Here is an 18,724-nt window from a genome sequence, read left to right as displayed (position 1 = left end):
AATTGTTTATTACAATTGATTAACCATTGATTAATTGTTGCAGATCTAATACAAATACATTTACAAAACACAATATATATATATTTTTGTAAAATTGCAACCTTTGTAACATGATTTTTTTTGTAATGTTACAATTTTTTTTCTGAGGTTTTTCTGTCTCTTGATAAACATTAGTCAGGTCACGTACAACGCTATTCTCGAAGAGTAATGACAATTACAACATCATTCCCTTAGCATTGCAGCTTTTTCCTAATAAATTGTTTTGGATGATGTTATGACTTCTTTTTCACAGTTTTCTGTAATATTACACTGTTCACTTATTTCAATTATATTTTAAGGAATATAAAAATAGACTTTCACAACCCACTCCACATATTTGAATAATGTAGTATTATTTTTCTTTACCCTGTGAGCCTAATACTCATTGTGTTATTCAACCGGATTCATTCCTAGAATGAATGATTTTCCTTTCCAATGTATTGTTCCCATAAAGCACTCTGCTCTTAATTTTTCTTGCTGTTCTTGCTTTTCTTGGTTTCCCTTTACACATAATCATCCCAGGTTTTGTGTGCCATTGCCATAATAACGCAGGGCCATTTCAATAAAACCCATTAACACCAAGGTGATAAGTGAAGAAGCGTCCAATTATGTGTCATTGTAACAATATTAATACACGTATTGTGATTCTTGGAGGAGAACTTTCAACTTTTGAAGGCATTTGCATGAATGTCTCAAGGCTGCTGCAGCACAACGGTGGCAAATTGTTTCTGCTGTTAATCACACAGTTTTTTGTTTTTTTTATTAATGGGAGGAAAAGGGCAGTGTATGTTTAGGCGGGGTCTGTCTGCTGGAAACGCTCTACTAGCCTAATAGTAGTGCGACTTATAGCAATGGAGTCATTTGGTTTGGGGTTCATTTCGGGGCTAAACGGTCCCCCACAACACCGAAAAAACTGGATCATGATTAGGAGTCCTGTAGAGTTAAAACTAAGATTTTAAAGGCTAAAGATAATATGTGTGTAGATCGGTTTATGGAATACATACACATATTGTTTGTATCCAGTCCTTCCCCTGTCAGCAATACATATAAAAAGCACACATGTGCCCCCGCAGCACTCTATGTTTTGTCTAAGCAGCATGTAAACTGCATTGGAGCGATAGAAGCCTAAGAAAGGGGCCCATTTTGGGGGTTCTGGATCCAATAGCAGCGTGTAATCACTCTTAAGTCCTGCTCCCTATGCAAAAAGATTAGCCATAATCCAGAACCAAAAGCACAACTACTGGAAACATAATTCTAGTGCGGCTCTAGTAACTTACATATACATTATCTTTCTGAAATCATGATGTTTCCTTTTATTGATGACATGACCTTTTTTGTGGAAAATTAACCATCTTGTAATGTTCCAAGTTGCTCTAATCTGACAAATAAAAAAAAAACACCTTTTCTCGTAATTTTATGAAGTAAAGACATTTCAGTTTCTTTTTCTTGTAACATGATGCTGCTCCTGTAAAATTCAGCTTCAATCTCATAACATTCCAGGTTCTTTTATTTCAATATTTTACTGTTTGCTTTAAATTCCAACTTGATTGTTTTAATTGTACAAAATTACAACTTTTTTTGTTAGGATCTTATTTGCGGAAAATATCCATTTAATCTCATAACTTAATCTAAAATTGCTTTTCATATCTATTTTCATTCTCTTAACTTTCCAAATTTGTTTTCTGTGTATATTATTCCAAATTAATATTCTCTCATTTCTATGTAATTTATTTATTAAAAATAATAAAAAATGATTTTATATGTGTAAAATTATAACTTTATAACATTTTTATATGAGAAATTTGTTCTTGTATTATAACCACATTATAACCATTCATTTTATTCATATTTTACTATCGTAGCTTTCCATGGTTTTTTTCCACATATTACTAAAACTTAACCCCCTGATTTATAGTCATTTTATAGGAATTATGATATTTTCACATAAAATCAGGACTTTATTGTCATATTAAACAATATTCCAACTTTTTCCTCTTGGAATTAAAATTTTGTTCTTGTAATACTGAAATAAAATTAAAATTCCGAACTTTTGTCTCGTGCTTTGACCAAAAAAAATGTACAACACAAAACGTAATGTGACGTTTATGATTGTAAATGTTTTAATTGAGTCATGTATGTGTTTCTTTGTTAAAATATATAAAAGTTGTTTATATAATTTCAAATTACATCTTAATATTGTTAAATTGTTGTAAACATTTTCTACTATGAATAACTTGAACTTGTAATATTAATAATTTTCATGTATATTTTATGACAAAGTACATATTTTAATCTCAAGACTGTATTGTCTTTTATTAATATATGTCGCATATAGTTTTTTTTGCATATAATAACGAAATTTTCTCAAATTAATTTCTGTATTTTTTATTTGTTATTGTTATTTTGTGTACCAGAACCATGATAGTCTTGTTTTTTCCCTTTATATTACACAGTTGTTTTTGCAATATCATTGCAGAAATTAAAGGGTTATTCATTCATTCAAGTTAAAAATCAGTATGCGGATCAAAAAGATCCGCTGTGGCGACTCCATAATCAGGAAAAAGCCAAAACAAACAAACAAACAAAATTGCAGAAATAAGAACATATTCTCATAATTTTTTGTGTTATATGTTTTCCTTGTAACTGTATTATTCTGGTTGCATACTTTATTTTGGACGACTTTTTTCTTGCAAAATGAAGGTTTTATTCCGTTAAATCTTTATTCTCATGGTTTCTTTAAACTGAGACAGGGCTGATGCTGCTTCATTTCACTTTCCTCCTGTGCACAGTGAGCGCACAGAGTTGAAAATGTCATGAAGTACTATTAACAGAACACACGTCACTGCTTTTATCCTGCCAGGCGGTGAGGATGTTCAGCCCAATTGAGCGCTGATGAATAATGCCAACCTGTTAAGTGTCCCCATTGTCGCGCACGTGTGAGAGTCGCTGTGAAGGCAAACCTTGTCGTAGGTCACCTCGGTGACAGCTCCATCTCTCCTTATCGGCCCTTCTCTCCGTCTATCTGTCCTTGCCCATCACTCTTTCTTCTATCTGTGCCGCCCGCTGTCACTCACTCACTCACCTCGCCAATCTGCCTTCCCACTTTCCACTTCTGCAAGGTTATCAGCTACTTTAAGTCTAACTCTCTCACTGTGTGTGTGTGTGTGTGTGTTATTTTCCCAAGCTCGACCACCATAAACCACCAAACTTCCATTCCCCCCCCCCCCACCCCCCATTGTTTTGTTTCGACCTCACTGCAGAAACATTCCACATGACTGTTTGGAGTTTGGAGTCAGCTGCTTTAAATTAGATCAGACTGATTAGGAAATGTCCTCTGTGCGCTGTCTCACACACACACACACACACACACACACACATACAAGAAGGTAGACTTCATTCTCCTTGCCCTTTGGCTAATTAATATCCAACACTGGACATGTTCCATCAAAATGTACTCTCTCTCAATTAGTTTTTCCTCCTTTTTTTCTTTCCTGAGTCGGTCTCTTTTTACGTCCCTTCTAGCCCAAATTGTCATGACACAGGACACACAGCAGAGCGTTCCCACCAAATTTCTTGTTTTCTCTCCGATCCCACACTGGCTGCAGAAGAGTCACTATCAATTACCCCATTAACTTTTGCTACATTCACAACTTTTGTCGATCCATACACACACACACACAGAGGTAAATGTGTCTGTCTATTGACATACATAAATTACAAATGTACAGCAGCGTAGAAAGTGTTTCAGATCACCAAACAAATTGCGATATTAGTCAAAATGCAGTTTTTAGATTAGACTTTTTAAGATTAAGAAAGAAAAAAAATGTACATGGCCCTGAGTGGAAAAGTGTTTGCCCCCAAAACCTAATAACTGTTTGGGCCACTCTTGAGGGCAACAACTGCAATCAAGCGTTTGCGATAACTTGCAATGATGCAATTTTGCCCCTCTCGCCTTTGCAGAATTGTTGTCATTCAGCCACATTGGAGGTTTTTCAGGTCCTGCCACAGCATCTCAATAGGATTCAGGTCAGGACTTTTGATTAGGCCACTCCAAAGTCTTCTTTTTTTCTTCCATTCAGAGGTGAACTTGCTGGTGTGTTTTGGATCATTGTCCTGCTGTAGAACTCTAGTTGGTTTCAGCTTGAGGTCACCAACAGATCTCCTTCAGGATTTTTTGGTAGACAGCATAGTTCATGGTTCCATTTATGACAGCAAGTCTTCTAGGTCCTGAAGCAGCAAAAAAATCCCCAGACCATCACACTACCACCACTATGTTTGACTGTGTGATGTTTTTTTCCTGAAATGGGCTACACCTTAGAGATTAGTTAAACACAAAATATTTCTATCCATAGGTCTTGGGGATCATCAAAATTGGCAGAAGGCTTATTGTTATTTTTGTTCAGCAGTGGTTTTTGTGTTGGGGAATGCAGGCTGTTTTTGCTCTGCATCTTTCTTATGGTGGAGTCATGAACACTGAGCTTAATTGAGGCAAATAAGACCAGCAGTTCTTTGGATGTTATCATGGGGTCTTTTGTGACCGCTTAGATGAGTTGTCCCTGCACTGTTGGGGTCATTATGGTTGCCCGGCCACTTCTGGGAAGGTGCACTACTCTTCCATGTTTTCACCATTTGTGGATAATAGCTCTCACTGTGGTTTGCTGGAGTCTCAAAGCCTTAGAAATTGCAAACTTTTTCTGGACTGATCGATCTCAATGAATGTTTTCATTGGTGGGGCGGCAAATCAGTTTTCATGGGCTTGGACTTTTTTTTCTCCCTTCATAATAATAAAATAATAATAATAATAAAATAATAAGTTTTATTGAAAAATAATAATTATTATTGTATTCAATTGTGTTGTCATTGACTAACATTTAATCATCAGTCTGATAGTGGAAATAAAAAAAAAAAAATCCACGCCTATGTAAGTTGCTATGGTCATAAATCCGGACCATGTAACTCGATCACATCGTGTTCTCATCCAAGTCCAGATTTTCTTATTTCCCTATCTAAATCTGGACAGTACCTTGCACTTCCGAGCCAGCCGTTCTCACAGCTTTTAATCTCATTATCAGCTGAGGAGAAAGCAACAGTCTGTATCTTGTCTAAACCTTGTGAGCGTGTTTGTTTTAAGGGCTTTATTCTTTATACCATTAGCTGCTTGAACCTCGGTCAGCTTTGAAGATGAGCCTTGTGTGTGTCATTCAATTAGTCATTGCAACCATGAGAACCACTCTTGGCCAGGGTCAGGCTGCCATCACAGGAGCGACAAGTAACGTCCACATGATACTTGTTGAGGTAACCTTTCAGAGAGTTTACCGCACGGAGACGATTAATTATCATTCCTGTAAACTCTGCTGTGTGGCTAATCTGGAACTGTTTGCTGTTGCTGGCAATGAGCATGGGATAGCACAATAGCTGTCATACAGTCTGGAGGCCTTCACTTTCACTGGTGAAATAAATACCATAATTATGAATGGAGTGGAGCATGTCAAAGTATGTCACTGTACTGTAATCTAGGTGTATTTTACTCAACTGAAGATATTTGGATATACATGAATTTTTATTAGGGCTAGGCCTGTCACAAATCGACTTATCAAACGATATATATCATGGTGATGATAGGTGTATTAAAAACATTTTTTTATTAAAAAAAATTCTTTCAAAGGTACAGTTATTATAGATTTTTATCTGCGATGAATTGTGATTATACAATTAATTATGACTTAACTGGACAAGGCGATTAATCATAATGAAATATTTTAATCGATTGACAGCCCAAATTTATATAACACAGAGAAATCTCGGTTAGCGTCTTTAATCTATTCAAGAAGGTCAGACTCAAACCAAAACGTACTTTAACCAAATACATTTTTCCCATAAGAAATAATGCAAATCAAAGTAATCCATTCCAGACACCAAAAAATGTTAACATAAAACACTTTTGTGTTTTGCTATGATTTACGATTGATTTATGATTTTGCTATGATCGGACTGGTGGCCAGCCAATCACAGGGCACATATAGACAAACAACCATTCACACTCACATTCATACCTATGGACAATTTGGAGTCGCCAATTAACCTAGCATGTTTTTGGAATGTGGGAGGAAACCGGAATACCTGGAGAAAACCCACGCATGCACGGGGAGAACATGCAAACGCCACAGAGATGGCAGAGGGTGGAATCGAACCCAGGTCTCGTAGCAATGTGGCCTGTGCGCTAACTACTCGTCCACCATGCAGCCCCCTATCATTTATGTATACAGTTTTTTCATCTTCTTTATCAGCACTTGCAACTTTCTTTGGCTCCAGTGTGGGTTATTTTAGTTAGTTCGCATAGACGCCCAAAAGAGGTAGGACACGTAACAGGCTAATAGGGACGTTTTGTGATAAAAATACAATGCAAACACAGTTGGAGTCACAATTTGTAATAATAATCCAACAAGACGCTAGTTGTGTCTGGTGTTAAAACTACAGATAATGAATGCCTTGAGGTTTGAGTATCAGTTTAGTACTTAGTACAATAACACGGAATTGAATTTAATACTGTTTAAATCTTTCATTGTGCAATTGCCATAACTGCAAACTGTCGGGTGCATTTGTCGTCATCCACATTGTTGTCAACCCAAGGTCAGACATCACCCTTGTCACAAAAGTCACATAGATATGATTTCTGTTTGCTTAACAGGAGAAAATGTTTGCATATTTGTAAGCCAAGAAACACAAAGTTAACATCCTTGTGGTTGCGGCCATCAAGTGCCAATGCTTTGTATCCCAAAGACAAGACACAGAAACAATCAAATGTCCTTCCCCATTAGACATGACAGTTGGGCTCTCTGGGATACATCAGCCCTAATGTGACTCTTTTCCTGTTGTGCCATTACTCCTTTTTTTTTTTTCTCCACGCCAGCTCGCTGTACATCACGGTAAATCTTGGCGCTGTAACATCATGTCTTTAGTAAACGCTCCGTCTTAATCAGCGGCTAAAATACGCTGTATAAGGTTACAGTCGACAGGCGCGGGGAATGGCTTCGGGGGCAATAAGATAGCTGTAATGGTGCACCATCATTTAGGGAGAATGTAATAAGTGAATATCTAATAAGCCTGTAAAAGATGCTTAACCCCTGGAAGCTCTGAGGTCAGGCTCTCTTAGATAGCAGAGTAAGCTGATTACAGAAGGTTCCTTCTCACATTGCGGTCATCTCTGGATTGACCAACTCATGACCCCGATGTTGGGAGAGCATCATTAAGAACCCCACCTATGTTTGGATGGATCTGCTATTTATGGTGTCTTGGGAAAAAGAATAGTTTATGAGGGTCCGGATTTAAGATAACAGGAGGACACAGAGTTAATGAAATACAGAAGATTTAAGGGTTTACTCTGTTGTTCACCCTTTGGAGAATGACGAGAGTTTCTGTTTAAGTTTGAATCAGTAATGCAACACATATGACTCATATTACTCCGACCGTTTCTCTAAGGCTCACGTCACAAACAAAACCAAAACTGTTACAGAAAAGGCTTCGGTTGCGTCATGTGATTATTAACCATGCCAGTCTCTGAACATCCTTCATTGGTGTCCTTTGCTCTTTTTTAAAGGTCATCTTTAATGCAAAGTGTAATATGGATGGATTTACTGTCTGACTTTTAACCAATGGCCATGTTTTGGAGCAAGGTATATAATGGAATGCAATGTAGGTTCCCCCATAACTCTTTGTTGATGTTCTAGTAATACTATGTTTCCCCTGAGTATGTTTATGAGGCCCTTGTTTGCTTTACGTTTGAAAGAGAAGGTCCTCAAATTCTGGAAATTTCGTTTTTTCATGACATTATGAAGGAAAAGATACACAAGCCTGCCTAGGGTCGGGCATTGTTTGACCGATTCAGAATTTTTGTTCTGATATTGGTTTTAACGTTTATCGATTGCGATGCTTTTAAGAGGCAGGGTCACGAAAGTTATTGTCTTCAAAGACCAAATGTCTTCTAAGACAACCTGAACAGTCCAGTTGCGATTGATTCAGTGGCTTCAAAATCCATGCTAATCATTTCAGATGTTTCCATTCACCTTTTTACTTTCATCATATCTATCTATCTACCTATTCGAGATGTCAACCATCACCTCTATAGTCGCAACATTGCAATGACCACAGTTGTATTTTGACGCTTAGCAAGATGGATTTGTGACATTACACAAATATGCCAGCCTGAAAGCTCTGGTTGAGATGAGTAAAGACACAGAGTTGACCCATCATATTGTTTGCATCGACCCGTTGATTGATTAGCTGTTTGGTGATTGATTGACACAAAGAGATGTCGAGTCATATCCCCGGAGAATCCCTAAACAAACAAGCATTTGGCTTTAAACGGTGGACAAGATGCTTTCCTGGGAATGAATGATATCCGGGTTTTAAGGTCAGTCTTTCTTTTTGTCTGCTTCTCTTCACACCACAGTCACACACACACATGCTAGTCCTGGAGCCATTTTCGGGCTGGGCAGCAGAGTGTGTCCTCATTACCGTCTGGGAGTGTGTAGTCACCACTCTGTCATAGCTCCAGCTGCCAAAATGGGATTTTCCTCCTCTTTTCTCCTCCAACCTCTCGTCACCCAAGCTCCTCTTGCATATCGCTTCATCTCTTTTCGTCGACGGAAAATCATTACCAGTAGGATAGACAATTTCCTGCTCTCGTGGTCACCTATACTCTGCCAATCACAAGTTTTTAAAAAGCCTATAGTTGAACCATATTTTGGTTAAATATCGATGGAAATTATCCAAAGTGTCTTGGGTCTTCCCAAGGCCGACTACCGGTCGGACGTGCCCTGAAAGCCTCGACAAGGAGACATCCGGGAGGCATCCTGAACAGACGTCCGAGCCACCTCATCTGGATTCTCCCAGTGCGGAGAAGCAGCGGTTCTACTTCATGTTCCTGCAGAGTGATAGTGCTTCTCAACTTACCCTACACAGAAAACCTATTTGGCCACTTGTAAACGGGACCTTATCCTTTTGGTCACTACCCAACGTTGCGGGTATACATACGTATACATACTGCATGTACACTATCCTGACAAATGTATTGGGACATATGGCCATGACACATATGGCAAATAAAAACATTTTAAGTAAAAGTTAGCTCAAATTTGGTTTGCCTTGCCTTTCCGCACGCCCTTCGACTTCAAGAGGCAAAGCTGCAGAGGCAGGACCTAGATCTCCACAATCCATACCTGAAACACGATCCGTTTTATTCTCGCAAATTCCCAAATGCAAACGCACTTGCAGCCATTTTTCAGTACCTCTCAGTACCATCCGTTTTTGATGAATTTTACTGATTTTTCAAGGCACACAGAATATAGTGTTCGTGAGCTATATCAGGGTAGGAAAACTACGGTCCGGGGGCCACATGCGGCCCACCAAGCGTTTGAATCCGGGCCGCCACTTGCTTTCTAAGTATTTCAACCTTTAACATACAAACTGGCAACATGACTTGCAAGTCGAATGTCTTATTTAGTAAAAAAAAAAAAAAACAACAACAAAACTGTAAAATTAAATGACATAGTTTGATGTGATCTGATGTTTAAAGTGCTCCTGAAAAAAGGGACATGAGAACATACAGCTGATAGCTGATAGTATTACACTTTTACAGATAAAATGAGACAAATAATTCAAGGAAAATTCTAAGCATAAAATAGTGTGTTTGTGTTAAATATATGTTCTCGTGCCCCAGACAATTTTGTTAACTCAATGCGGCCCACGAGTCAAAATATTTGCCCACCCCTGGGCTATATAGACATGGCATATACTGAAAAAGCAATTATTTGCTTCATTTTTGGGGGGGGGGCTTAAAACTGCACCCAAGATCTCTTCTAGTGTGGAGTTACATTGTTACCTCTTTGTCTCTTTGTCTTTGTCTGTGTCTCAAGTGCAAAAAATAAAGTAAAAGGACGTATGCGCCTTTAGGAGCAAGCGTTTGGGTTGGGAAAAAAAAAACATTTAAATTTGTCTTTGGTAGCGAATGAGTTAATTAGGTTGTTTCCTGGATGTTCTTTGGTACGTTTTGAATTAAATCTCATGAGGTGAAAAAAATGAATAAAAAGGGACCGGAAGCTTTTATAACTTTTACTATAGCTTTTATATTTAAATAGCACTGTCCCATTTCCCTGTTTTTGCAGATCCCCTATTAAAAGGTCACTCTGTAACTTTTACTTTTACTTCAAGTAAATTTGAAGGTAGTTAGTTAGACATGTCCTTTTCTTGCACTCGAATAAATTCAAGTTGCCTTTAGACATAACTGAAATTAGCTTAGCAGGTATGAAAAATATTTTCTTTGTTCATATGAAGCTCAGAATTTCACTCCGACAATTGTTGATCCAAAAAAGAAATGCTAAGTTTGTGAAACCTTGATCTTAACACCCCACTGATTTCCCCCATGCATACATATACGGTTTTGTTCCTACTGTGACTCTATGGAGAGAGGTCTTCTGCATCGACTGCACTCCACCTCGGTTTGTGAACAGAAGTGTTTTTCTATAGCAAAAGCTTTTTTTTCAACAAAAAGCCTTTTTCTTTTGCAAAAGCAGCCAACGATTTCCATTTCCCTCCCCCGAGAGTGGTTGCAGTTTACAATCTACCAATGGAGAGTGATCGAGGGAACGGGGGAGGTGGGGGGGAAGAAAAAGGAGCGCACTCAGGGATATTAGGCTGTAATGACCACACGTCTGATTGCCTGATGCTTGGTTTGTTCTGACAGATGCATTATCTGACTCCTTTCACTTTATGTCAGACCCTCACTAAATGATCTTTAGCTTCATTTATTTCCTTATATGCTCGTCGTGTGAGAGTAATTGAAATTCTGCTGTGTGCATGTGGCCTATAAATACCTGCAGCACAACAATTTGGGAAATACGCCGACAATGTATTGACTTGCTCTTCTTTTAATTCACTATATTAAGCACCTGTCTGCTTTTATTCTCTTTTTTATGTGGGAAGTCCAATTGGAAAGTGGAACCAAAGCAGAGTCTAGGAGGCTTTTACACGGATCTCAAAATAATTGTTCCCATAAGAAACAATGAAATTGTAATATATATGCTGTGTGGTTGTTTTTAATGTACTATTCTACAATTATGTTTGTTCATTATCAATAGTTGTTCATGAAGATGCTCTACAGGTAATTGAAGCATCCATCAATGCATTGATCTTCTATACCGCTTATCCTGTTTGGGTTACAGTCGGTTGGAGCCCATCCCAAACCTAAACTGACTGCATGGATGTAAGCCGTGCAAGTAATAGAACCTAAAATGATAAAAGAAGTATAACATATGGTAATAAATTTGCTGAAGTCATTTTTCCCTTGGCTCTTCAAATTCGATGTAGCCATTAAATGCAGCCCACAATGGCAAAACTTATTTCAAGCATATTTCAAAATGTTAAAATTTGTGGGACTGTTAAATATCAGCAATGATAAGCTGTAGCAGCATGTGCTGGTGAAGGTGGGATTGTGTAAGTATCACCTTCCATGCCTTGCAGGTTTTGTTCATGTTCTGAGGACAAATTCTGAGTTGTTGTACTGCCAAAACCTTCTAGTTTGACTCCCAAGTTGAATCCTGCTCAACTCGTGTTCAAGCTTTTACTTTAAAATCCTAAACCCAGGTGATTATAGTCACACCCAAATGCACAATCCACGTGTCCCCACTGGTGGAAAGCTATACATCTGGCCTGGGATAGCGCTTGTCTCCATGGTTCCGCTTTACATGAAACACGCTGCAACTTCAAAGCCTTGTGCCTGTTTAGCTATAATTGCCTTCATGCGCCGCATTCTGGAACATGCTGAAGCACAAAAGGAACCACATGTGAAGTGCTTCCCCTGAGCTATACAATACATATGTTACATACCGCATATATGATCACTTCTTGTATGTGTTTTGCTCCAGCAGGGTGCAAGTTGTTTTAAAAAGCAGAAAATGTGCAATTTTCCCCTTTCTAATGTGAAATTACGAGACATAGGCTCCTAGACTTCGAATATTTGTGTGAGAAAGTCTGAAAGTCTGAAATTGATTTAGTGCGAATGGGAAAACGACATCAGGAGGCTAAGTGACTATTTAAAGGTACCGTCAAAGGTTCCCTCTCTATTTAGCTTTCTCTCATCCCTTTGACCACCTACCTTTTCCCCACTCTAATTAGCCGTAGTTGTGAGAAAGTGCGGGAACAAAGATCAGGCCCTGGCCAATCGATCAACGAGAAGTGCGATCAATCGACTGGTGAAGCACAGATCTCCCACTTGGTCCAGCTGGAGAATTGATCAGGAGGATTGTTGTGTATCTCTGGATGCTGGGATGTTTATTTGATCAAATGCACAACAGATCCCGCTTCTGTTGCCATCCTTAGTTTTCTCAGAAATGTATGAAATAAATTGCTCATGTTCATAAGTTATGGTCCAGCAGTGATTTATCAGGAGCGTTATTGTGTATTGCTGCATGTTGGAAATCTTATTTGGTGAATCCCACTTCTCTTACCATGTTTTATTTGGCTGGCCAAGAAAATTGCACATTCCATGCATTCAAGTTCCGTCATAGACAAATCCCCCTTCTCTTTCAGAGATGACTTGAGAAAATTGCAGATTGCATGCATAAAAGTACATACTTCATCCAATACTTCCCTACAAGAGAGGAGAAATGTGATCTCGGGGAAGAACTACATTTGAAACACTTATATGCTAGGACTATGTTAAAAAGCCATAGCATTTCAGTATGTGGAATCAAACTATGGAATGGATTGAGTGAGGACCTCAAACAATGCACAACGATGAGCCAATTCAAGAAACAATACAAGCAGTTGATGTTTGCTAAATACAAGGATGAAGAGTCTTGAACCAGTCATGATGTGCTATACATATCACTAAATTGACAGTTACTATGGTAACCATTATGTCATTGTATGGTCATGTCACGTCGTACTTCGGTATGTGACAAAAATAAAATGAAAAAAAACTTAAACTATATTAGGAAAGCAGGAAGTGAACAAATGTAACAATACCAGATGGAGGGGTAGGATTTAATAAGCTTTGCTTCTTCCTACTCCTTTTGGACATGTGGAACTGTGAACTGATTATGTGATGCATTCAATTGTAATCTGATGCATGTTCAAATGAAATTGAACCATTACCATTACCATACGTTATCTAACTCTGGCATTATGTTTAATACACACACACGGTGGACTCATACACTGGATACAGAATTGTTACCTATGCTAATACATTCATCTTGCAGCAGTCTAAACAAGCGCCAGAGTGTGAGAGATTTGTGATGTGCGTGTCCCAGTATGTATGTGTGGCACTGAGGTGTTTGGATAAACACTGAAAATAATGTGTCACATCGAGCCAGAAGACTTGCCCCGGTTTCATCTTGAATTTCACTGTGCCCCTTTGAGAGTGTGATGTTGTTTCATTTGCATGAGAAAGGTTGTCAGACTAACACCGTTTCTCTTTTTTTCCCGCCTCCTATCTCCCTCACCACCCCACCTTTCCTCCTTCCCCCAATTCCCATCCATCCCTGTGTCCACAGCTCTGATAGCCATAGGCCAGTATAGCAGCACCATAGAGACGGTGGATGCCGGCTGGTGTAAGGACATCACAGACCAGGGAGCCATGCAGATTGCACAGAGCAGCAAGTCCTTGCGCTACCTGGGCCTTATGAGATGTGACAAGGTAAAATAGCGTTAGCCCAAAATGTCTCATGCTGTCTCATATGCTGCCAGCATGGGGATGCAGGCACAATATTACCGTATTGACCTGGATTTCAGTCGACCCTGAATATAAGACAACTCTGCATTATCACTATTTATGTCAACATCATATATATATATATATATATATATATATATATATATATATATATATATATATATATATATATATATATATATATATATATATATATGTGTGTGTGTGTATATATACACACACACACGTATATACAGTATATAGTCATTTTTATACTTCAATAATAGTTTTAAATTGGCTTCTGAATGAGCGTTTGATTGTACTTGTGGCCGCATGTCGATAATGAATGTTTGCGGCCAGCATGTTCATATAACATGGATAATGCTTTACAGTATTGTCGCTATTGTGATTTAGAAAACATTATGTAAACATCACATTACTGACACTCTTGTGCCAGCTTAGTGATTATAGTGATGTCTTAAACTTTTTTTCTTTTGTAAAAGAAAACAAACTGAGTATCACCCAGATACCGTGAACATCCAGCAGCAACACAACATTTTGACATGACTACTATTTTGATGAAAAATATACTCAACCACTCAACCGAGTTGATGATTTACCTCAAGAAGTGTTTGTTTTTTTTGCTTTGGCTGAGAGGTGTTACCCCGATGACATCCCTTCCGGAAATTAGACGGAACTGCGAGCGAGTTCGTCATGGCTGATGCCTTAAACTATGAATGCCATTTTTCAGAATTTACTGTTCTCTTTCAAATGGCGTACAATGTAGAACATAATTACAAACAATTTCTAATATTTTAAGCAAAGCCGATGAATCATGTCAGCTAGGGACGCTTTAAAGGTCTGTACTAAAGGACTGATTGGCATTCTTCTTAAGACCTTATAGCATTATGGAACAACAAATGTAATGTAAAGATGTTGGCAGCAAAGCATTGTATCACCATAATGTCCTATCCACTTCATGTAGTCGACGCGTCCACTTAGTAAGGACTCACATAGCATGACATGAGTTGGATAAAGGACATTAATGGAGGTGAACAGCTGTCCTCGCTTCACATTATTATGGGCAGAGTGTTACTGTGTATTATAATAAAACATATTCCAATAGTCACGTACTAATTGGCCTCCATATGTTTCTTTCCAAGTTGAGGCCTAACTTTACGGTTTAAAAGCTGTTGGGTTGTGTAGCGCAAGTAGAAGTAAGCAAGGCAGGCAAGTGGGGAACTTATCATTTTTATTTCTTCATTATAAAATGGAGGCTATCTCCATGGCACGGCCTCCAGCTTGACCCATTATGGATTTGTCTGATAAGAATGCCAACCCAAAGATCGTTAAGGAAGACTGCATCATATTTATATGTTTATACTGTAATAAAGTCCAACATATGAGAATATGGCAGTGACCCTACGTGTAAGGTCTCAGCGGTGCGTTCATTTGACATTATTGCAGGCCGCAATGTGTGTATCTATCATATTTATCTGGGGGTAATAAAGACTAACTGCATTACATTGCAGGTGATTACTTAGATTCCATTTTCATTTACTTCCCTCCTGCCTGCGTAACACAACAATCGATAACTACAGCCATGCTAATAACAAAAATCTGTTGTGAAAGGACCTACATCTGCCGTGGAATAACAATTTCTCTGTGTTTTTCCTTCTAAGCTTCCTCAGCTCTTATTTATCCACCTATCTGTCTTCCCGGGATAGTCATAGTGTTGCCCGGAGGATGGAAAGATAAACGATGGGGCTCCCTATGCTCTTGAGTGGGGAATTTGGAGATGGCACAGCTAAGCAAAGCGGTAATTGGTTGCTATTAGAGTAGTAATGGAGTGTGAATTGAGCAGAGAGAAGAGTTTGACAGTTTCCAAGGTCAGGTATATTACCAGCTTGGAATTACCAAATTAATTAAGTGTGCACTTGCCCTCTTCACCCAGTTTCTCCGCTCTTTCACATCCTAAAAATCTGTTTATCATTACACTGAATATGCCTTTAACACCACTGAGGGTTGATCTGTGTGGGAAAAGATTTGAGTGGAATGGAAAATGGTGTTCGCTCTTGTTGGCAAACAAACAAACAAACATGGCTTGTTGTTCGAGTGAGTCTAGAGAGTTATAGAGTGAATAATAGAGGCTAATAGGTGAGAGTCACAGTCCGAGTGAGGTGGAGATTATCTCTCGCTCTGCCTTTAACTCCTACTACACTCTTCCCTCGCTCACCGCCAGCCCGCATCCACACATCCTGCTCTCCGGAGATCCTTCAATCTCTTTTTTTTTTTTTCTCTGATAACGTCAGCGTGTCTGATTAAAAATAACCAAGTTTTCTCCTGGTACTCCGGTTTCCTCCAGCATTCCAAAAACATGCTAGGTTAAGTGGCGATAGAAGTGGTGTTAATTAATTGGGTCAATTCTGCAAAGCATTCACACATATGTTGTTGTCGTCGGCCATTTTCATTTATTTATTCCTTGTTTTCTTCATATTTCTTATTCAGCCTCATTTTTTTACTTGCTAACCACTCCTCCATTTCTTCACCAATGCAAACAAATCCAACATCAAAATGTTCAGCTTACTCGGGACAAGTTTGATATCTATTCTGACTTTTCAAAATGTTACTACATTTACTGTAATTTCATATTTTCTGTGAATATTTACAGGAGGTTACACATCGAAGGCAAATCTTAACACATGCACACGCGTGCACACACACACATTTTCTGGACTATAAGTTGCTCCGGAGTATAAGTTGCACAAGGCCAAAAATGCATAATTGAAAAAAAAAAACATACATAAGTCGCACTGGGATATAAGTTGCATTTTTTGTGGGTAATTTATTTTACAAACTACTTGACCAAAACAGACATTACGTCATCTTAGAAGGCAAATTGTAACAACAATAAAAGAATACAGAACAGGCTGAATAGTAAGATATGTAAGATATGCTAACACAATGGTTATTCAGCCACACAAAAAATAAACATGAACAGAAAAGGTGTCCAGTGTTTATGTAACATAATCAGTTTTTTCGTTTATAAGTCGCTCTGGAGTATAAGTCGCAGGAACAGCCAACCTATGAAAAAAAGTGTGACTTATAATGTGGAAAATACGGTACTTCACAGTGTTATATTTATTTTAAAAAATGTTTGGTTTTTTTTAGGTTGCAGCATTGTTGCTTAGACATGTTGGCTCAATATACGTATATGGCAACATTTGTGTCAAGGTGAGCTTGTCGAGGGCAAGTGGACCTACCCTCCTGTATAGTTTACACACCGTTTAAGCAAGGTGCGCTGTTGCTGACTGTAGGAAAACAGTCCACATTTTATTGTCGCACACTCTATTGTGTGTGGTGAAATTCAGTGGCATGTCCGATCCAATCGTGAGGCTACCTAATCTCATCTTGGCACTTCATTTGCTTCTCGGGGGTGGGGGGTAGAAAAGAAACCCAGGAGCTGCTGGGTTCCTCTCCATTCCACAAGGTTCTCATGGAATGTGCATATTACGTGACATTACATTTATCTCAGCCGCACTGTCTCTTATTTATGTTAACAAATCAATTTGCCCCCCCCCCCCATACTCAAGATTGCTTAAAATAAGTGAGGCCTTGCTGCATGCAGGCGTTCCATTTGTCTTTTCCCTTTTTACAGCCTTGCAGTAGACGCATAAATAAGCAGCTTGTGATGCCAGCAGTTTCTCTCCAGTGAAATTCATATTTCCTGCGAGCTCTAATGTTACATTATATGATTAAACATGGATGGAGAGAGGCCAGGAAAAACAGCTACACTTCTTTAGATGTGGAAGGTTTTAGATTTTGATGCGATGCAGATATGATTGGACGTGATGGCTTTTGATGGTTCCAAAGGCTTGGGCAGCACACATTGGCTTCGCTTGGCAGTGACTCCATGTCCACTCTTGAAGAAGCATCTTAATATTTATCAATCAGCCGTTACTGTCTAAACAAACACATCGTAGCTTAGGGGATCATCAGCAGTGACCCTGCACACCGACCATGAGTACTGTGAAAAGAAATGATGATATACACTTGCAGTACTTGTAGCAGCAAGTGTTTGTACGCATAGTTATTTCCCGTCGGAGCAATGTTGACACTGTTTGAGGAAATATTGCAAATAATCCCAAACTAAAGTTTGTCTTTCCGTGGTTTCTTCTCAGGAAGTGTATACTGCAAGGATATATGATAAATAAATGCTCTTCAGTATTTCAGCTTGCAAAATGTTCGGGTGGCCCCTGCAGTCTCGACTTCTCTTTCAGGATTTCTCCCTCCCACCTTAAGTGGACTTGAGTTTCCTGTCAGTCTTAGACAAATACAATCTTGCGATAACCTTGCCGACAAGCCAAGTCAGCTCCTTGCCTCGACCCCCTTACCCCCCCCCCCCCCACCCCCCAATTTGTTTGGAATTGTCAAATGGCCCGGGAATTTTAATGCACCAGCTGAATGTCACAGGACCTGGTGAGTCGAGAGTGTAGAATTCATTTAGGAACTGCTAACAGGATCCAGCTGGTGCTCCTGGTGTGGAGCTGTGTGAAGGATCGATTTCCAACCGTCACAGTTTACACAAACGTGCTTCCGTATATACTGTATACGCTTTGCTGCGAGTCAGCCCCGGAATGTCGGAATGATGTGGACTCTCACTCTGACCAAGCACAAGCCACAAGTCTGTTTGATTGTCAGAAAATGTTCCTAATTCGTCCGTCTTCTCACAGAAGCTGACCGTATATGGTCTTAATGCAGAATGACCTGTGTGCCTCTTATGTTTTGCTTGTCTTTCCCCCACACGTCCATCCAATTAATCTCCTTCTAACGTGCTCAAACACAGTAAAAAGAATGTGTGTTATTTGACATGAACGCAGTTCATAATTGAGCATTGAAAATCCAGAACCCGAACCAAAACAAGCATTAGTGGGTTCTCCAGAAATTTCTGGCCTCTGTATTTTATTTTTATCA

The 18,724-nt window shown here is 38.9% G+C and overlaps 1 protein-coding gene across 4 annotated transcripts in view; it reads left to right on the top strand.

The window, feature by feature from the left end:
* The window catches only part of fbxl17 (F-box and leucine-rich repeat protein 17), a 235,595-nt gene that overhangs the window by 196,866 nt on the left and 20,005 nt on the right, over window positions 1-18,724 (top strand). For all 4 annotated transcript variants that reach the window (XM_058071437.2, XM_058071439.2, XM_078789605.1 and 1 more), the window contains one exon: window positions 13,593-13,735. In XM_058071437.2, coding sequence (XP_057927420.2) covers window positions 13,593-13,735 — 143 coding nt within the window. The remainder of the gene's footprint in view (window positions 1-13,592; window positions 13,736-18,724) is intronic.

The sequence above is a fragment of the Doryrhamphus excisus genome, linkage group LG3, assembly GCF_037039965.1.
Source record: "Doryrhamphus excisus strain RoL-2023G ecotype Guam linkage group LG3, RoL_Dexc_Guam_v1.1, whole genome shotgun sequence".
NCBI lineage: Eukaryota > Metazoa > Chordata > Actinopteri > Syngnathiformes > Syngnathidae > Doryrhamphus > Doryrhamphus excisus.
This window is presented reverse-complemented; position numbering and strand designations above follow the sequence as displayed.